This window comes from Chiloscyllium plagiosum, unplaced genomic scaffold (genome assembly GCF_037043375.1).
Source record: "Chiloscyllium plagiosum isolate Xiang-an unplaced genomic scaffold, Cpla_swu_hap1 HiC_scaffold_9, whole genome shotgun sequence".
NCBI classification, from domain to species: Eukaryota; Metazoa; Chordata; class Chondrichthyes; order Orectolobiformes; family Hemiscylliidae; genus Chiloscyllium; species Chiloscyllium plagiosum.
Window position 1 is genome coordinate 35965413 of NW_028270147.1, and position 22502 is coordinate 35987914.

Consider the following 22502-nt stretch of genomic DNA (forward strand, 5'->3'; position numbering starts at 1 on the left):
AATTAGACCACAGCTGGAATAATGTGAACAGTTTTGGTCTTATTATCTAAGGAAAGATATATTGGCAGTGGGGACAGTCCAGACAACTAGATTTGGTACCACTGTCTAATACCAGGTATAGAGAGGCTGTCTTATAAGAAGTTGAGTACGTTGGGGCTGAACTCATTGGAATTTAGAAGAATGAGAGGGGCAAGCGTATTTAAACATACAAGACTTTTAGGGGACTTGACAGGGTAGATGCTGAAGATTGTTTCCCTTTGTAGGTGGACTTATGACCAGAGAGCATAATCTCCGAGAAAGAGGGGTGTCTTTCACACATTCATACTGCTACTTGCACTTGGCCTCTATTTGGGTTTTTGGAGATGATCAAGATAGTTGGCACCTTTGAGGATACTTCATTTTGAGTTGGTCAGTCTTGGACAAGAGATTGATGTGAGTTATTAGGAACATTGAATTATTTCAGTGAGCTTTTGAGAATATCCTTGAACCATTCTTTCTGCCATCCTGGCAACTGCTTGCCATGCCAGAGGTAATTTTTGAATTTTTGCAGATGATTTGACCTGTGGTATAGTTGATTGACAGTAACCAGTGTTTTGATGTGGTGATGTTGGCCTGAGAGAGGACACTGATATTGGAGGACTTGTCCTGCCGTTGGATTATAGGATTTTGTGGAGTCGTCTTTGATACTACTCCTATAGGGATTTGAGATGCTTGTTGTACATTGCCCATGTCTATGGTGCATGTAGAGATATAAGAAATAATACTACCCTCCAGAGGTTGGTGCTGAGTTTGAGGTCAGATATCAAACACCCTATTGCTCACATAGCTAAAGGTTGCACTGGCATGCTGGAAGCAACATTGCATTTCATTGTTGATTCCTGCACTCATTGGCAAGAGGCCCCCAACCCTTGAGAATTGACCCACAGTGTTCACTGACTTTCTATCCATCTTGATAGTCAGGGAACAGTTTTATGGGATGGGAAGCTGGCTGATGGAGGACCTTTGTCATCTGCATATTTAGACTACAGTCCATACTGTCATGTGCCTCCGTGGTTGGTTTGGAGCTATGCAACTGACTCCATTGTTTGATCCAATGTACACACGTATTTGGTCTGTGGCAGTTCCACTGGTGAGTATCACGGCTTGCGTGTCATCAAACAACAGTTGGAGAATGGTAATAAATTTCTGCAAGTAACAAAATATGAGAAGGTGCTCCATAATCTCTCTCAGTGACAGAGATGAAGGACTTTAAGAGCAAAGAAGGCTACTGCTCTCTGCACTTTCTTGACTGTCATGCTGCAAAGATCATGTCTATTGTATTTCTGATTAGACAGAATACACATCGTGACTCCTGTAGGGCCCCTTCAGCCACTACAAGGAGATAATTGAGAGGAATTTTATCAATGACCTTCCCTGTGGCGCTTGACCGAGAAACCAATCTGTAGTTATCACAACTGGTATAAATTCCTTTCTTGAAGGTATTCACAATTATGACATATCAGAAATCTGGTCAAATGCTTTCCCTTTCAGATAACAGATGAGATCATATATTCATGTCACGAATACTTTTCTGCCATATTTCAGTGTTGCAATGAGGATTCCGTCTGCACTGGTGGCCTTTGTGGTTTTCTGGTTTCAGCTGTTGGTTGGCCTTTTGACCTACTTGGGGTTGTGCTGAAGTGGTGTTGGGTAATATATTATGGAGTATGGTCAAGGACTGAGTCACAGTTGAGATCTTCCTTGCAAGCTTACTGACTTCCTTGACGAGTGCCAATCTGTTCATGACTCTCAGTTCGGTAGGTCACCAGGCATTTGAGCCTTTCATTGTTGTTAACTGTGTTTGAAGACCCATGCACATCATGGCTGTTGCCAAATTGTTGGTTTTCCTGCATTCTTTCCACCCACCATCTGATTTTTAAATTACATGTGTTTTCAGTTTTACTCAGCCTTAGTTTGTCTGTAGACTTGTGTTTGTTCCTTCAAGTTTTGGTGCTTCCGCTTTTGCGGTTACCATTGTTGATGTTTTTTAAATTCCTGCTTTTATCTTTATTTATTTTGTTTTAATTAACTAATTAATTTTAATTCCCAGGCTACCGTGAGCTCATCTCCAAATCACTAATCCAGGTCTTTGGTATACCAATTCAATAACATAGCCACTATGCTACCCATCCTTTGTCCAGATGTTATGGGGGAAGAAGGATCAGTATGTGTTCTTTTCCTTCATAGGTTTTCTCTCAGAATATTCTCTGTAAGAATACGTCATTTGTAAATATTTGCTGAAATACAGTAAAGTGCTGTAACTTTATTTGCTATTGACAGGATGAAGAGGCAGCCTTAAGTACCTCAGGCAGAATGGGGTTTGAACCCCATGCAATTGACCATAATCTGATCTACAAGCTGACCATCCAGCCAACTGAGCTAACTGCCTCCTGCACCCAATATGTATTAATCCTCAAGCAATTTCTGAATAAGCAACAAGAGATGCAGCAAATTAGGTGCTGATCTTGGTGCCGATATTAGTAGCACTCTTGAGTAGGTTCTAGCTGGAAATGGTAATCCAGGACTTGATTATCTTCCTTTCATGACTGAGGAAGTGCAGCATTGTGAAAGACGCAGTCTTTTGTAGGGCACTCTAAACTGAGGCTTCATCTGTTCTATCATGTGGGCATTAAAAAAATGGCACTTTTCAAAGAAGAACCTTTGATCAGAGCCAACATTTAAAATTCAATCTAAATCATTAAAACAGATTGTGTGGTCATTTGTCTTGCTGTTTGTGACAATCTGCAATTGACGTGTCATGGTTCCCTACATTATAGCAGTGATTGCACTTTGAAACTACTTCGGCTGTGAAAGACTTTGGGAGGTATCGAAATTAACATAAGGCTTTACTTTGGTATTTGCATTTGTGACAGAAATTGTTTTAACCCTTTATGGGCGGCATGGTGGCATTAGTGGGCGGCACGGTGGCACAGTGGTTAGCACTGCTGCCTCACAGCGCCAGAGACCCGGGTTCAATTCCCGCCTCAGGCGACTGACTGTCTGGAGTTTGCACATTCTCCCCGTGTCTGCGTGGGTTTCCTCCGGGTGCTCCGGTTTCCTCCCACAGTCCAAAACTGTGCAGCACATTCTCCCCGTGTCTGCGTGGGTTTCCTCCGGGTGCTCCGGTTTCCTCCCACAGTCCAAAAATGTGCAGGTCAGGTGAATTGGCCATGCTAAATTGCCCGTAGTGTTAGGTGCAAGGCTAAATGTAGGGGAATGGGTCTGGGTGGGTTGCGCTTCGGCGGGTCGGTGTGGACTTGTTGGGCCGAAGGGCCTGTTTCCACATTGTAAAGTAATCTAATCTTTATAACAAAGCTAAATATTTTCAAAGCAATTGAATATTTATGAAATTGTTTCTGGGTGGGGATAACCAGTGAATGTACATGATTTTTGAAAATCTTTTTGATAGCTATCACAAGATGATATTAAAAGGATGGTGGAGTTGGTGAGAGCACAAAGTATATCATAAAGTGAAATAGACGATTTTGGTTTGGCCGCGTATAAGCAGTGATCTGTGTTCAAAATCTTTTTTTTTCTATTTGTATAAAATAGTTTGGACATTGGCACAGAGGAATGGAATTAAAGTTTGCTGATACCAAAGTCTTGACCTAACAAACTGAGAAATAACATAGGAAGTGGCAAGAGGATATAAATTATCAGATGAGCAAATGGAACCCAATGCAGTAACATGCAGAATAATGTATTTTCTAAAATTTTTAAATTATGAAAAGTAAACTCCTAAAATGTTTGTGAATTCTACAGAGCGATCCAGGAAATATATACACCCGTAAAGTAGAAATGGTCTTAAAAGGCAAAGTGAAATTCTGGACACAGAATTTAAAACAAGGTAGTAATATTGAATTTCAGCAAAGTATCAGCAAATACTGTAATTTTAATATAGCTCTGAGAACTCTGTGATAGAGCGAATATTCAAACCTTGGAAAAGTTATAGAGATTTTTTGTTAAAGTGCCAGTAGGAATATGATTTTATGGTTCAAAAGTTGATCTCCTACTGTAACAGGTTAGTTCATGAGGGATTTAATAGAGATTTTCAAAAATTATAAAAGATTTTAGTAGATAAATAGTGAAAAGATTTTTTTCCACTTGGCTTCTGAATCAATAATGAGTGCTGGAGTCATGATTACTAGCAGAATGACAAAACAAGTTAAAGACTTTTTCTGACTTATTAGGATTATTAGAATATAGAATGCATTATCATACATCAGCATTGAGACAGACACCATATTTTAAAGCGAATTTAACACTTCTGATAAGGATTTCACTGGGGTGAAATCCCTAGCATAGGTTCAACAGAATAAATTCCTCTGCTGCTGTAGTTCTGTTAATTCTGTATTTAATGGAGTCATGATGTTGGTGGTGCATGAGGGTTTTCCTGCTTGCTACTCAAGTATGCCTTTACCAGAATATGATGAGGCAGCACACATTGCTGACGATGGCCCCTAAGCTTGACGCATAAAATTCGGAATGGATTTGCAAGAAGACATTGCTCGTGAATGAAGCTGGCAAAATAAGACCGTTCTATTTATCATCTATATGCATACCAGAGTGTAGCCAAACACCCTGGTGCAATTCTGGATTCCTGAAGAAGGGCTTATGCCCGAAACGTCCATTCTCCTGCTCCTTGGATGCTGCCTGACCTGCTGCACTTTTCCAGCAACACATTTTTCAGCAATTCTGGATGTACTGTACTTCAAATTTCAGAAGGCATTTCATAAGACATCATATCAGAAATATTGCTGAAAATAAAAATGGGGATGATGTATTGGTATAGGTTTAAGTTTGTCTAGTTAACAGGAAACAAAGTACTGTAGGCATAAATAAGTAATTTTCTAATGGGCAAGATGTAACAAGTGGTGTGGCATAGAAATCATGCTGGTTCCTCAACTTCTTATACTTTACCTAAATTACTTGGATGGAGGAACCAAAGGTTTGGATGCTAAATTTTCTAATGACACAAAGATAGGTAAATACATTGTGAAGAGGACATAAGGATGCTGCAAAGGGATTTCTAGCAAATAATGTATAATGTGGGAAAATGTGCACTTGTCCATTTTGGCAAGAATAATAAAGAAGCATATTTAAATGGTGAGTGATTGTAGAGAGCCAAGGTGCAAAGGGATTGAGGTGCCCTTGTGCATGAATCGCAAAAGTATGCGAGAACAGCATTTAATTAGTAAAACAAATGGAAAGTTATTTTTATTGTGAAGGGAATTGAATAGAAAAGTACGGAGGTTATGCAGGGTATTGGTGCAACCGTCTCAGTATTAGTCTCCTTATTAGGACCGTGGAGAATAGGCCATACAGCCCTTCAAGGTCAGTTTTATATCTCTGCTAGAGTTAAAAGAGCAAATGGCCACTGATTGAAACATGCAAGATCCTGAGGGGTCTTCGTAAGAGGAATATGGAAATGGTGTTTTCTTTGGGCAGCACGGTGGCTCAGTGGTTAGCACTGGTGCCTCACACCACCAGGTTCGATTCCAGCCTTGGGCAACTCTGTATGGTGTTTGCACGTTCTACCCATGTCTGTGTGGGTTTCCTCCATGTGCTCCAGACCAAAGATGTGCAGATTAGGTGAATTGGTCATGCTAAATTGCCCATGGTCTTCAGGGAGTGATAGGCTAGATGAATTTGTTAGTGGAAATGTAGAGTAATAGGAGTAGGGGAATGGTTCTTGGTGGGATGCTCTTCGGAGAGTCAGTGTGGACTTGTTGGGCCAAATGGCCTATTTTCTCACTTAATGGATTCTATGAATTATGGAAAAACCTAGTATTAGAGTCACTGTTTAAAAATTAGGAGTCGCTCATTTCACATTGATAAGGAGAATTTTTCTGAATATCATGAATCTTTGGAGCTCTCATTCTTAAATGGGTTTGAAAGCATTTAAATATTATTAAGATACATGCTGATAGATTCTATTTAAGCAAGAGTGTAAAAGATTGTTGGGTTAGGCAGGAATGTGGAACTGAGGTTCCAATCAGATATTAATACATGGCAGAGCAGACTCGAGAGACAAAATGATCTCCTTCTGCTCTTCTTTCCATTAAACATTGAGTCTTCAGAATTTTTTTTAACTCGTGAATAATGAAGGGACAAAAGACTATTGGTTAGTAAGAATGTGGAACAATGCTATTAGCCATGATCTTGCTGAATAGCAGAGCAGGCTCAAAGGGCCAAAAAGCATACTCTTACTCCTGATTTTGAATGTATCTCACACTGATCACAGAGGAACCACTTCTGTAGACTTGTTATCAGGAAGAAAATAGATGGCCTTGCTATCTGCTTTAGGGTGCCTGCAACCAACATGCACCATAAGGCTGTCACTACCGGGGAAGGTTTCTCGTGCATTCAATCCTTTTACTCAGCCTCTTTCTAATTTAAGTTTATAGTGTTGATGATGCTTATGTGCCACTCTCAGGATTTTAAAACAATAGAAGCATTGGTCAGCATCTTTCCGACTGATGAGCAAAAAGGGTGTGAAATGACTGCAAATACTATGATGTTTGGCAAAGCTCAGGTCTGAGTTAATGGTAATTGACACATTCCTGCCCCTCTTTGATACTACCATTTGCTAACATATGGTAACTTGGATCTATTTATTTTTAAAATTACTTTAAAGTTAACTTTTACTCCCCTCTGCCTTTCACATACTGATTAGATAGAGATCAAATTATAGTAATTCATTTTAAATAGATCTATGAATTAGGTGGGTCTAAAAATTTTATCTAGTTTTAAATTAAATCAACAAGTGTGTTCACTTTTCCCTGAATTGTGATAAATCTGTTTTGTTTCTGATAGCAACAAGGTTTGAAATAACTTGCTGCTTATAAAATAATTTATTGTTTGAAAGGAGTTAAGGTGTTAATAATGAAGCATATATTTTTATGTTCAGTGGATCAGTTACAAAGTGCAAAGAACTTAATGAAAACATTCTTGTGAGCTGTACTTCACTATGAAACATAGAATGCAAATCTTGATTTAAACCTCTTACATAACAAATAATATTGGTTTATATATAACTGGCTTACTCCCTAAAAAGAATTTGCTGAACTTAAATTTTAATTGATATAAGAGGAAAACTTAATTGAAATTGTTTTCTTTGAACCCAATAATCATACCAATCTTTATTTTATACTTAGCAAGTTGGAGAAACCATTTCAGATGTGAATATAAGAAAGGAAAATGGTGTCATAGACTCGGGTTGTTGACATGTATTATCTTGTGTTGGGGATAGCCACCTGGGATAAGAATGTCTTTGAACTGAATGAATAACATTTTCAGAGAAATTAATGCTTCCAAATGAATATATATACCATAAAGACAGCTGGTTTATTAAGATTTTGTTTGAAACTGCTGTGTGGATATATCTAACACTTTGCAGATGCCAAAAATTAGAAACAAAAACAGAAATTGCTCAAAACCCTTGCTGAAGAAGGGTCACTGGCCCCGAACTGTTAACTCTGCTTTCTCTGCTCAGGTGCTGCCAGACCTGCTGAGTTTTCATAGCAATTTCTGTTTTCTGCAGCAGAGGTCTGTTGACCTGATGTAAATGTTTTTTTTTCATTTTTGGAAGACTTAAATAATAGTTCATTTCAGTTTAGTATTTCTTAAAACTTGTCTTTCATGCAGACTTTTCTTTCCCTTTGAGATTAATTATAACGTTAAAACTTTGGGATAGGAAGCACAATACAGTTAAAGATTTTGAAGATCTAATAAACCCAGGGTGGGAAACTGCCACTTATTTCTTTACATGTTTCTAAGTTAATAACATTCATTTTAACTTTCACCATTATGATACAGTGATTGTTATATTTTATGAAAATATGATTAAAAAGTTAATAATGGTATGTGAAATGCAGGACATCATGACTGGTGCTGATATTAAATAACTAAACAGCCATGCATTCACTTCATTATTTACTAAGACAATTGCATTACTTGCTTGGAAATTGGATTAGTAATTAATCAGTTAGCAATGATTTTGATACAATTGCTTATTCTTCAGTTTCATTTACAAGAAGTGCGCTAATTATTTCTTATTGATTTTTCTGTGGTAAACACTAAGTGAGATCAAATTGAATTTTATATAAATTTGTAATTAACACATGCATGAGCACCATTTAGACAACTTTAAATAGCCTGTAGTTTTCTACTGGGACTATCAGACATTATAGGGTGTCTGCCTTTGCAAATCAACCCATATTCCACAACATTCAGAACAGCAGTGATAACCCCAGGGTTCTTTTCTCCACTGTTGGCCATCTTCTTAATACTCTATCTCATGCCCCCTCCAATAATGTGCAAGAACCTCATGGACTCTTGTCATTAATTAAGATACAGGCTGAGAGCAATCGACAATAACTGCTGGCTATCCAGTGACACACACAGCCCAGGAAAAAAATTTAAAATCTGTTCAATCACCTCTGCTATTTTCTTTTGATACTTTGCCTGGCATGCCAAAATCTCATACAGTGCCGTTTTGTGTGTTAATTGCCTAATTTAAATGTTAATTGTTGTAATGAAATCTTTGAGCATCAAGCAATCAATCCTGACCCCTCTATTTACAATGAATAACCTCATCTGAGGATTTTGAAAAGACTGTTTTGCAATTACCCCATGGCACCTATATTCCCCTGCTCTATATAGATTATACACAATGGGTGCCAGCCTTATTTCCAGAGCTACTCTCTTGCCTCTAAACTAGGAGGTCTTGGATTTGCACCTCACCCAAGTTCAGAACTGATTGAGTACTGCATTGCTGGAGTTGCATTTTCAAATGAGATGTTAAAGCAAGGTCATGCCTACTGGCACAAGTAAATTTAACAAAATTTGTGGCATTATCTAATAAATGGCATAGCAGCTGTTTGCATGGTCTGGACAACTTTTATCCTTAGCAATCAGCATTTTCTTCATTGCTACTGGTGAAATTTGCTGTGTGCAAATAGCCTGCTCCTTTTCAGTACATTACAACAGTGACATGGTATTTCATGGCCTTGAGGTATTCTGAAGTTGTGAGACAGGCAATTGTCTCTATTTGTCTGTAATGAACAAAGAAAGAAACCATATTTGAATATAAATAAAATTAGAGTTTCAGAAAGACAAAATGTTGAGGATTACAGTTTTGTTACATGCAAATCATTTTCATTTTGGAATATATATGGTGGCTTCTGATATAACCGCATGTGGTACCTCTTGGTTAGCGGTTGTTTTGATGATGAAGAGAAAGCCACCTATCTGAAATTTACCAGCATAGTTTAGTACAGTGTCATTGAATTTGAACCTTTAACTAATGTTTAGATAAACTACAGTAATGATTCTGATGATGAATAATGCCCTATTATGCATTTTCATCACCAATTATGTAGGATCAACAAATGTACCACAGGGTAAAACATACAGTAACTCGTTTTGAAGTTTGTGAAAGTTACTGATATGTGATCATTTTATTTTTCCTGTTTGTGTTTTTAATCTTCCAGGCTCCTAAGTTCCTGTCTGCTTTATCCCAAGAAGAAACATTAATCCATCCTACAGCACAAATTGCTGACAGATATATGGTGAGTAGTGAGAAGTACAAATAATGCCTATGAACTTTGTGTCTTTTAGGTACAGTTAGTTCTCATGTACCCTTCTTCATTCCTGAAGAAGGGCTAATGCCCGAAACGTCGATTCTCCTGTTCCCTAGATGCTGCCTGACCTGCTGCGCTTTTCCAGCAACACATTTCCATCTCTGATCTTCAGCATCTGCAGACCTCACTTTCTCCTCATGTACCCAAGTCAATCAGAATCTATTGACTAGCAAAAAACCTTGATCTCAGGAATTTGAGCATACTGGTCTCATGACTTTCCATCCATCAACACTAATGGATGAAAAATCAAAATGATAATTCATGACTAGTTTCAAAATTTGTGCACAGGTGCATGACTTTGTACGATTACCTCTAAAATGTTAATTCTGGTTTTGAATAAATATAATTTTCTCATCTCTGTTGAGAGCCATGATATTTTTGCTTCTATGATCATGCTGATCAAATCAGCGACTGCTCTTTTTACTGGTTGGGGTTCCAGTTGCCTAGAAACTGGAGCACTAGCCAAGGCTATGGTACCAATCTATGTTTCATGCTATGGTGCTGCTTGAAAACAGCATTTGAATAGCAACTTGGTTGAGGAGACCTGAAGTGGAATTGTTTTGTAAATTCTGCTATTTATTGGTCTAGCAGTGGTAAAGAAAATTCAAGACCATCTGATGGAAAGAAATTTAATTTAACATGTCATTCTTAAAAATTCTAATTATAGAATATAATATTCCTCTCTGAGATAGATGTCATTGAGCTGTGCCAGAGCTCCTCTGTCTGTGATCAGAAGTAAGAGATTACAAGATTTTTAAACAATTTTTTTCAATCACACCATCCTTTGTTGGTTTCACCTGGTTTACAGTAGTGTTGAGAATCTCTTGTGAGGAATTAAAGTCATGGGCCTCAGTGCTATGCCAAATAAATATAAGGCATAAACAGTAAAAGAAGTTTCATTTGTTTGTCCAGCTGAGTGATAATGCTTGAACCAAAACGTTATGATGGATAACTCAAGATTTCGTAAAGGAATTGCTGTAATTTTGTTATCTTTTAAGTGGTGGTCACTGATCTACCAAACATTTCTGTTCTAATAGTTTTCTATGTTTTTTTATTTGTATGCATGCTTTTATAGGATGATTTTCTGGATAAAGAAATGAGGAAAATATTTGGAACTAGATTTGTAACAGGAACTTCCTGTCCTTAGATGCATTAATCCCACATAAAAAGGGGAGGATGGGCTGTTTTTCAAAACTGTGGGTGGGCTTTGTGTATCTTTACACCAGAAGCATTGCTCAGCTGGACAAAACAAACATTGACTATAGTAAGTAACCCGTCAGCCCACACACAGAGTTCAGCAATAGAGGATACACTGGAGTACAGTAGGTTGTAATTATAGGCAGAAGCTTCAGACAGACCTCCTGTTTTATTACAAGGCTATTCCTTCTATTTATTAAGATCACAGAATAGTTAAATATTTTATGGCGCTATCTAATTTGTACTTTTCAGTGAAATTGTTAGTTTATTGAGAACTTGAAAAGATCAGAAGGATTGATGTGTAATTATAGTTTTCACTGTTTCACTTGATACATTTCATGACAGTACTGCAGAAATATTGTACTTCTGTTAATGTTCAGTGTGATCTTGTTAATATAACAGTCTTTACAGAAGAGCCATTCATAGCTATCAGCATTTCAAAAGAGTGTACAAGATATTTATTTTGAGTATTCTCTTTTAAAGCACATTCTCCAAACAGTGTAGAAAACTGATTTCCCTCAGTGTTACTGATTTTATTTTGCATCTCTATATCTCTCTGTCTGTCTGCCTGTCTCTTTCTCTCTCTCTGTCTCTCTCTGGCTCCATCACTTATTGCCTGCAAAGCTTTCTGCTGATTTATCTCTAAACCACAGCATCTAAATATTTTGTGATTTCCTACTGTATATCTTGCATCAGAGCCCTACTTAGGCCATTGAGTATAGGAGTTGGGACATCCTGTTGAAGTTGTACAGGACTACTTTTGGAGTACTGCGTACAGTTCTGGTCACTCTGCTATAGGAACGATATTATTAAATTGGAGAGGGGTCAGAAAAGATTTACCAGAGTGATGCCAGGACTGGAGAGTTTGAGTTATAAGGAGAGGTTGGACATCTGGGACATTTTTTTTAACTGGAGCATAGGAGATTGAAGAGTGACCTTATAGAGGTTTAAAAAATCATGAGGGGCATAGATAAGGTAAATAGCTAAGGTCTTTTTTTTTCAGGGTAGAGGAGTTCAGAACTAGAGGCCATAATTTGAAAAGTGAGAAGAGAAAGATTTAAAAGGGACCCGAAGGTGAACTTTTCACACAGAGGGTGATTTGTATATGGAATGAACTGCCAGAGGAATTGGTAGATGCAGGTACAATTACAATATTTAAAAGACTTTTGGACAGGTACATGAATAGGAAAGATTTAGAGTGACATGGGCAAAACACAGGCAAGTGGGACTAGTTTAGTTTGGGATACTTCGTCAGCGTAGACAAGTTGGACCAAAGCATCTGTTTCTGTACTGCACTACTCTATGACTCTATCCATCAAAAGTGGCTTGTGCTTTCCATTGGTGCATATTGGCTTACACCAGGAGTTTATAAGACACTGACAAAACCTTTTGAAAGAATCTTCCCATAATTTCAATAGAAGACTGCCAGGTTAAAAAGCTTCCAAGAGTGGTTAACCTGTAGCACCATTAGCTACAATAGTGCAACTACGGTAGTACTAGTAGATTAGTCCGAAATCTGCCAATGTACCAGCTATGAAAGGGCTGTTTTGGTGAAAAATGTTCTTTGTTTTTTTCATTGATATAGCTGAGACCGCTCATTGTATACAAGAAGGAAACCCCTGTGTATGGCCAGATGTCATTCATACAAATCCCTGCTCTCTGAAGATTTGTTTCCATGTGTTGGCTTCCTAGGCAGGAAGCACTGATAGCCACTTGGAGAAATTTTCATTTTGATTAGTTGATACCTTCTTTCCATTAGAGTTAAAGTTTTACTTCTTTAAGACTAGCATTTGCTTCACGCAAACATGATCTGCAAGCTATTTGACATGGTAAATGTATCAGGTGATGAATTGCAAGATGCAGTGGTATCAAAACTTCATGCTGTGGTCACTTTTTTATTAGTGGAGACGTCCTTCTGCTTAATGTTATTTGTGTCTTATAATGCAAATGGCACGAATCTTAGGGTCAGTCCTTCTTAAACAATATAACCTGGTAGATTTGAATGGGTTTTATAAATGTGGTTCCCAGCATGTACTGAAGATGGACAAAATATCTCTTATTAACTTGGACACTAAAGCTGTTTTCCCTCAATGAATAATTCATTATCTTCAAAATCCCTGTTGTGATGCATGAGATTATAGACAAGCTCAGATCTCCACATCCTTTTCAACAAATGTGCTTTTCTCCACACAGGTTGGCACTGACAGTATGATTGGTTACATGACTAAAGTGGCAGAGAAGACCTCTATCAAGCGGTCTGTCATCGGGGCCTTCTGTATAATCAAAGAGAAAGTAAAAATTGCCAATTCCATAATCATGCATAATGTCACTATTGAGGAAGGGTGAGTAAAGTCGCACTGGTACAAAGAAAAATATCAATACTATTCTTTCCAAATACCATGGTCTACTTGTTATCGTACTATGGAGTGTGTCACAAATCTAGTCTGAGTAAAATTAATTGCTCCAATCCTGCACCAAAACTACTTTGCCATCCTCTGGGTAAACAGCACATGTTGCTATATGTCTTGACTTTTGTTATAATTAAACTACCAGTGCTGAGGGTATGAGCATTTTGCACTCTTGTCCTGTGTGATGGTTGTGGGGGTTAAAAAGATTGGGACTGTCATAATATTCAGCCACACCACCAATCCTTGCAAACCTCCACAAAGCTCCCTTGAAGCACACTGCCATTTGGCACAATGTACGCACCACACTCCTTGCTTAAAACCCTGACTAATGCTCTATCAGACCAAACTGAATCTCTATCTAATAATTAGGCATTTTTAAGAAGAAAATTGACCGCAATTGTTTTCTTTAAACCATAGATAACTATGGCTAGATCTCCTGGAAGAAAGGAAATCCAAAATGTGAAAAAAAAACTCCTAAAGTAGTAACGTGCCAAATTGTATTTGGTAAAACAGCAATTATTTGTTTCAAGATGAATACAATAAAATGCAGATGCTATGTTCATTGCAGAATTTAAAATAGTAGTACAAAAGAATGTATCAAAAATCGAAGCTTTTAGTGAGTGAGGAAGCATGGCTACATGCAACCTGGTATGATCTTGTGGAAATCGTTTTTCTCCATCTTGTTTTCAGGCTTTTGGATAACTCTGCTTTGCAGCAGCTACCCTCATCATATGAGTAAAAAGTACATCTATAGCCTTAGTTCTAAGCTGATATCCCCTGCACATTGGATATAAGTGCATCCTTTCATAGTTCATAGGTTTATAATTTGTGGTTATTTTGAAGCTGTTAGCTTTTATCCCTCTGGGGCAATTTTTTAAAATTCCTGGCTAGTTTTTGATAGTTTTCTTTGTTATTAAGTAACTTTGCAATGTATGTTCATCTGTGATTATGATTTTAAAAAGTAGAAAAACAACAACTGATTGTAGAAATGACAGGAAAGTATGATTAAAAGGGTCTGAGAGAATAAGCTATCATTTAGAACAATACTGCAAATTGTTCTAGGGTATGTTGATTCAACACAATCATAATTACGCAATTCTTCCATAAAATTAATTTCTGTCAGGTTGGTGCTATGTAATTAAAACAGCAAACAATAAAAATTATTTTGTTAGGAGCTTCCATCTCATTGAGGTGGCATCAGGTCAATCCCTATGAAAACTCTTGTTTACATATTGATGTGACAAATTTCACCCCAACAGTTGACACAATCTACAACATGCTTCAATGATCAACAAGGTTTAAATAAAAGAACCTTAAAATTCTGAAGGAAAAGTGATAACTCCCTTATCTCCTAATGTTAAAAGATGTTTCTAAAAAAACTTCCAAGACGAGATGTGGATTTACATTTTTGACATTACTTCTTTAGGCCATACCCCATCTGTGTACAAAGTTATGTTGAAATCTGCCCATTAGCTTTTAAGACTTTGAATGTTGCTGAGAAAAAATGCATTTTGTTGAGGTTTTTCATCTTGCGTTCATTAGTACAATTTGCAAGAATGTCAATTCAAGGGGAAAACCAACATACTGCATGATGGGAAGGTGGGTGGAACACGGATTTGGATTGGTGGAAGTGTTGCAGTGCACAAAGTAATAGTGATTGATAGTTAACTACCAGGCTTGTTTAAATTTTAAGCTAAGCATGTCAACGCTGGTTTGGTTAGGGCATCAAAACAGCTGCAGTGATATGGTGTTTGCAACAAGCAGGTTTTGACTGCACCCAATGTGCCCACATTTGCAAAACCCACAACAGTATCTAACATTGGATGTGATTCTGTTCTGCAATTAGGCAACACTTGTTGGATAGTTCTGTGCATACAAGCAATTAAACCGACAGCCAATTTAGAATTGTCTGTTGACCTTACAGTGTAGTTCACTTACGGATACTGGAAGCTACATATATTGAGCCGCAGATTCCTATTCTTTGCAGACTGAAGGAACTTGTAAATATACTGTACATATTTCAACTGAACAAAACAGGTCACACCCAATTTGCTGTTTTTTTCTCAGGGCAACCTGACTAATTAGAGTCACATTGCCTATTTAAACTTAAACATACCTAGTGGAGCTAACTGTCAATCATCATTATTTTTGCATTCCCCATGGCAAAGCCCCTCCCAATATCACACTCCTTTCATGTCGTATAAGTATTGATTTTCTGCTTGAGTTGGTATTCTTACGAATTGATTTGATGAGCACAAGCCGAAAATGTTCTAGAAAGTATGTCTTCTCTCAAAAATTATTAAGTTCAGTGCTACTGAGGGGCTATTTTTATGAAATATATACAGCACAACCTCAATTATCCAATTCCGAATTTCAGATTATCTGAACAAGATCTCAAGGTCCGGTAAAAATGGCATTAGGCAACTCAGCATTTGATTAAACAGCATTATGGCGTACATGCCAGATAATCGAGAAATGTTCGGTAACTGACACTCAAATTACCTCTTGTTTACGACAGATCAGTTATCGGTTAAGTGGCATTTTGACGTGCATTGCCGGATAACCGAGAAATGTTTGGATAACTGGCACTCATAAATTACTGCTTGTTTACGATCTGATCGATTATCCGAACAAAATAGTCCCCACCCGTCTCATTCGAATAATCGAGGTTCTACTGAACTGACTAACAGTGGGCAAAAACGTTACCTCTTCCTAGTCTCAGTAACAGAGGCAATAATCAAATTTCATGGAATAAATGGAACATTCAGTCTGAAATGTCCTTTTGTAGCTCTAAAGGAGAAGGAATATTAAAGATGTCTTGATTCATTTATGTTTATCACATTGGTGATGCTCATATTATCTTTGCTCTTGCCACATCGAAGATATTCTAAGTTTCAGCAAGACCCAAGCAGACTGAATAGTTTCTGTACAGATTCTGAAACCATATATGTCCATACTGTATGTTAGGAGTTTGTCTTCCAGTTTTAGGTGGAAGGGGTTCATTTTTAAAGAAAGTTTTTTTGAAAAAGACATTTTTGCCCCTGAGAAATGTGGGTGATTTCATTCTACTAGTTCAGAAGTATTAGAAAATAAATGTGATTAGGCCTCAAAAGCAAAGTTCAGTATCTTCCATCTTAGCCAATGGTTATAGATAACGGTCAGAAAATAATCAGATTGTTGATGGATAATTCTGTGACTTTTTAAAAAAAAAGGAAAGCAGCTTTTTTTTCCTTCCACTATTAAAGATAAAACAATTTATGGTAACAATAGTCAAATCCATCCCACCGCTGCTTTTTCCAACATTCACTTAGATTATTTAGTCAACTCTTCTCCAGATTCTATTAGTAGCATCTTTCACAAGCTAAGAATATACCTATGATTTCCCCAGCCACTGGTGAACTTTTGAAATAAAAGTCGAACATTTTGCCGAATACTCAGAAGCTCTCCCTATGAAGCAATATTCATAGGGAGAAAAGTAAAGATGCTGCTTGCCCTGTTCACTGTCTCCCAGTAGTTTTTCTTTATCTTTAAAATATCCTACAATTGCAGTATTTTTATATTGTGTATTGATTTGTGGCCCTGTGCTCATCAAAACAATTATAAAGAATGCCAAATTTTAAGCAATCATAGCAACTTATACTGCAGAGTTAAGGGTGACGATTGGTCAGGAAGTAGAGTCTGATTAGTCAAGGTATTTTATTGTAGAAAGCAACAAGAAACTAGTTGATTATATTCCTTTAGTTTACAAAAAATTGGTCCAATGTATGAATGAATATTTCTTCAACCAAGCATATTAAGCCACAATACTAGCTTGGCTGGTTATCATAAATTGGTAGGAGAAAGTGAGAACTGCAGATGCTGAAGATCAGTGTCAAAAGGTGTGAGGGAAAACCACAGCAGATCAGACGGCATCTGAGGAGCAGATAGGTGGGAAGGAAGATGGACAGGTAGGACAGTTCAAGAGGGCGGTGCCAAGTTGGGAGGTTGGATCTGGGATAAGGTGGGGGGAAAGGAGATGAGGAAACTGGTGAAACTGATATTGATGCCATGTGGTTGGAGGGTCGCAAGGCGAAAGATGAGGTGTTACTCCTCCACGCATCTGGTGGCTTGGATTTGGCAGAGGAGGCGGCATAGAACTTGTGTGTCTTTGGCGGAGTGGGAGGGGGAGTTGAAGTGGTCGGCCACAGAACAGGTGGGGTTGTTTGGTGCGTGTGTCCCAGAGATGTTCTCTGAAACGTTCCGCAAGTTGGTATTTTGTCTCCCCCATGTAGAGGAGACCACATCAAGAGCAATGGACACAGTAGATGAGGTGTTTGGATGTGCAGGAAAATCCCTGCTGGATGTGGAAGATCCTTTGGGGTCTTGGATGGAAGTGACGGGGAGGTAAGGGCGCAGGCTTTATAGCTCTTGTGATGGCAAGGGAAGGTGCCAGGTGTGGAGGGTGGGTTTATGGGGACGAATGCACCTAACGGGGGAGTTGCGGAGGGAATGGTCTCTGCGGAATGCTTATAGAGGTGGGGAGGAAAATATATCTCTGTTGTGGGGTCTGACAGTGGTAGAAATGGCGAAGGATGATGCGTTTTGTCCAGAGATTGATGGGGTGGAAGGTGAGGACGGTGGGGGAGGTATCTATCCTTGTTGCAATTGGAGGGGTGGAGTTCAGGGACGGAGGTTTGGGAAGTGGAGGAGAAGCGCTGAAGGGCATTGCTGACTACATGGGAGGGAAGATTGCGGTCCTTGAAGTAGGAAGCCATCTGGGATATTCTGGAGTGGACTTGCAGTGCTTTTCCAGCGCCACACTGTTTGACTATCATAAAATGATCATTAGTGTATTTTTTAGGACAGTTAGAATTATTCAGCAAGTGTTGCCCAGTTGGGGAACTACATCTAGATTTTTCTTGTGGGTTTGCTATGTGTGGACTGATTGAGTGCATTCTAATCTGCTAGAGATATTCTATGGCTCCAGTGTTTACTATTTACAGGATGTACTGCAGCAATTCACTGAAGCTTCTCAAATTTGTGATCCCAAACACTTAGAGTAAGATCAGCATGCACATAAAAATGTAAATCACATGCAAGTTCCCTTCCAAGTCTGATTTGGATATATATTGACATTTCTTCATTGTCACTGAGTTAGAACTCTAGAGTTTTCTGCCTAACAATTTGAACATGTCTACTTTTATTATGTAGTTACCTAGTCTTTAAGATTTTCAATATTGATATCTCAAGCTCTGTTCTCTTTACCGGAGAAGTAATTGAGAAGCAACTTCAGAAAGTTACATTTTTTACTTAAGTTGGTGTCGATCAGATCTTTGCAAGTATAATTTGAGAGAGAGCAAAACCATGTATTTAAAATAAATGCACAATAACATGTTATAATTTAGAGAACACTTTGTCTTTTAAGTATACTCACTTATTCAGATGGTTGATTGCTCTGATATGTTATTCGAAAAGAACTTTGCACACTATCAGTGTCAAAAGTACAAAGAACACTTCCTGTAGTGTGCTGCAGTTTAATATCATAATTACACCTTCTGCACTAGGCCACCCACAGCCATAATTGCTGTTTAAAAGGAGGATCAATAAACAATGTGTAACTTGCAAAGAGTCATGCAAGCCTGCTTGGCTGTATTCAAAGAGAAGTCTCCACTGTGGCTGTATTTGATCACAAAGCTCTGATATAACCCTGAGCTAACATGTTTAAAGAAATGCTTAGATCTCTAATTAATTCAAATTACCTCATTGAAGTGCACCTTTTTTGTCTGAAGTCTGAACAGACTTTACCAGAAAAAGATCAGAAAAGGAAATTACATTTTTAAGTTGTAAATAGCACGCAATTCTTTTAAATTCCATGTTGCTTTCTGCTGCTATCTATTTCATATTTTAGTCTTAATTTCACTGCCTTGTATTTTCTAATTTAATATATTTTCACTACTAGAGAATTAAAAATCATAAAATGCTTCAAAACTTATTGATTTGTCCACGAGATTGACAGTCCACACAGGCACTTCATTCTTTCAGCTGACCCTACTATCACAGAAATGTTACAGAATAGAAAGAGTGCTGTGATGCTGGTATAACATTGTCCTAATATAAATTAATTGAGAAATCTGAGGTAGTTGGACTCCATATGTGTTCCATATTGTTTTTTATGGCCCAAATTACCTTTTACACCTCATCTTGGGATAGTGCCACTCCATATTTCTATAACCTCTCAACTGTCACTGTTGGCATAAGTGGCCCTGCTCTCAGAGGTTAGGACAGGATTAGCAGGAGATGTAGTCTTACGTAAAGCTTTTCTAGTAATGTTCTTAGCACAGTTGGGTTTCCAGTCAGTCTCTCATCCCCATTTCTGCTGCCCTCATTAGTCCAAAATCAATCTTTTTCACATTCTGTTTGGTTGGGTGAGCTACATACAACACATACTCTAACTTGTCTCATACTTACTGTGTATCTTGTCTATATGAAAGCATCTTGCATGCACCTAATTCATCTCACCGATTTTACTTAATTTCTACCCACAGTGCAATCTTTCAGTAATTTATGTAGAGAAAAGCAATATATAGTGAGATGAGAATAATTGATTCTAGTGCTTTAGGAGCTTTTGTATTGAGTTCTGTATGCTTTGTATCTTGACCTTATTTTAACAATTGCAATATTACAATTATAATATCCTTTTATTAGCACTTGTATTCCATTGTAGGAGTACAGTGAAAAGCTTTTATAACATCTGCCTACTTACGGCGACGTCTTAGGTACGAGTACCTAGATGCAATTCTTGGATACAGCAGAGGAATAAATGTAGTTGCGTTACTTACAGAATTGAAAAATAAGTTAAAAATGGGACATCATTAAAGTGTTGACATTACAATAAGGAAAGAAATTTCAAACAGACATTGCAGTACAACATCTTTGCACAGGGCTTCCATACGTGGTCTGTCTGTCTGTCTGTGCCAGATAGTCATTCCTGATGAAGGGCTTTAACCCGAAATGTCAATTCTCCTACTCTTTGGATGCTGCCTCACTGGCTGTGCTTTTCCAGCACCACACACTCGACTCTGATCTCCAGGATCTGCAATCCTCACTTTCTCCATATACTCCAGACCCCAGTTGAATAGCCCGGCCTGCTCCACTCCAAGCTCCAGACTGCTCCGTACCGGCACTCAGCTGCTCCAAGGTAAATGTCAGGACTGCCTCCCCCATGCCGGTTTCCAGCCGGGTCTTGCTGCCTGTACACTGTACCAAGGCTGCTTCCTCACATCCTGCTCTGAGGCTGCTTCCCTGCGCTACTCTGGGGCTTGCAGCCCACGAGCTGTACCAGGGCTCACAGCCCATACTATTCTGGGGTTCACAGTCCACAAGCTGTACCAGGCTGCTCTACTTATGCTGTTCCAGAGCATGCTGCTCACGCTGTTCTGAGGCTTGTGGATCATGGCTAGATTTCCTTTCATTATTTTTCTAGTGGGAAGAGTTCCCACTCAGTGCTGTTATACAAGTTGTCTCTGAGCGAAAGAGCAGGTCTTAGTTGTGTTCTGCTGTAGAAATTTAAAAGACGTCTTTTGTTCATGGAGGTCTTTCCTTCTATGGCATTAGTTATGAGAGGAAATAATTATTATTTCTTATCTTTCTTGCTGGACATTGGACCTTTCGTTCTGTTGAGTTTATCTGACTTACTAGAACATTTTTGAAAAGACTAAACCAATTGAACAACTAACTTTAAAAACTATGAAATCTCTATCTTTTGACACTGCAATCACACATTCACTCAGAAAATAACTACAGAGGAATTTAGCATTCATGAATAGGTGTGAGAAACTTTTGTTTAGAAAAAAATGATTTTTTTTCCATTTGCCTATTTTTCTCACTTACTCCCTCACTCCCCTCCCTCATCTTTTTTGTCATCTTTCCTCACCTTCACCTTTTGTCATTTCTCAAAAATTATTAATTTGATCTTCTCACTCTCTATCAATGTTTTGCTCTTTGAATAATTTTTCTGCCTGTTTCATTGATCATTACATACCTAATAAACAGTTCTGCATGTAATCAAATGTTTGAACCTGTAATTTTACTCAGCGAATCGTGAGTTCATGGAATGCCCTGCCAGTAGCAGTGGTGGACTCTCCCTCTTTATGGACATTTAAACAGGCATTGGATAGACATATGGAGGATAGTGGGCTAGGGTAGGTTAGGTGGGCTTGGATCGGCGCAACATCGAGGGCCAAAGGGCCTGTACTGCGCTGTATTTTTCTATGTTCTATGTAATGATTGTTAAAAGGAACGATATATGGGAGAATTTCCCAAAACACAAAAATTTGAAATGGGAAAACATTGAGGTTCTTCTCACCTTACTATGAAGTTAATAAAGGGAAAAAAACAAACTTAAGTTTAGGTAACACTTTTCCTAACCTCAGACTGTCTTCAAACACTTTACAACTAATTAAGTGCTGTCGTTGTTATGATGTATAAATCGAAACTGACTATTTTTAACCATGTTTGTTCAATCTTGCACAGTTTTTAAATTGACTAATGCGTGAGAGATCAAGGTTGTTATCACCCGTTTTCAGTAAACAATTAAGGAACATAGGAATGTACAGGATTAAAAAAACAATTGAGATAGACACTCCTTGTTGATGTTGATGAGTGTACCTTTGTGTTTAGTTACATATAGAAATGAATGATGTATGGAGTAAATGGAACATTATGATATAATATTCACATTCTAACTGCCTTATTCCGTTGCCTGCAAATGATGAAATCTCCTCTCGCAAATACATTATTGCTAATTGTGGACTGAATTATTGAGAACCGTGTTCCCCACCACTCCAGGTCCAGCTAAAAAAATCAGGAATCGAGGTACCTTGCGGACATTTAAGAACTACCAGGGTATTGATTGGCTGGGGACGGGCACCTTGGAGCTGCACCTAGTTAGAGACAGTAGTACAGTGGCCACTGCTTGTACTGCACTTGGGGAATGAGGAGACTAGCTGCAGTGGATCAAACATTTGTATGTTATTGGGTTCAGTGAGGAGGCTAGGAACTAGTGTTTGAGAGAATGTGGGGTGGGGTAGCCTTGGGGAAGTTGACCTTGGCAGGGACTCTCTGATGGGCCCAAAGGACCATTAAGATAGTCCCATCTTCCCCTAGGCAACAATCTGCACAGAGCAACCTGCTAGGCTGTTCACCTGATATGCACTTCTTTCCTCTTTTTTCACTC

At 38.3% G+C, this 22502-nt stretch overlaps 1 protein-coding gene across 2 annotated transcripts in view; it reads left to right on the forward strand.

Annotated features, from left to right (window-relative positions):
- The window catches only part of eif2b3 (eukaryotic translation initiation factor 2B, subunit 3 gamma), a 142682-nt gene that overhangs the window by 90379 nt on the left and 29801 nt on the right, over positions 1-22502 (forward strand). Inside the window, exons 9-10 of one of the 2 annotated variants that reach the window (XM_087990539.1) lie at positions 9534-9611; positions 13074-13226. In XM_087990539.1, coding sequence (XP_087846665.1) covers positions 9534-9611; positions 13074-13226 — 231 coding nt within the window. Of the gene's footprint in view, positions 1-9533; positions 9612-13073; positions 13227-22502 lie in introns of those variants that run through there. The other variant, XM_043699051.2, reaches the window with a different exon arrangement.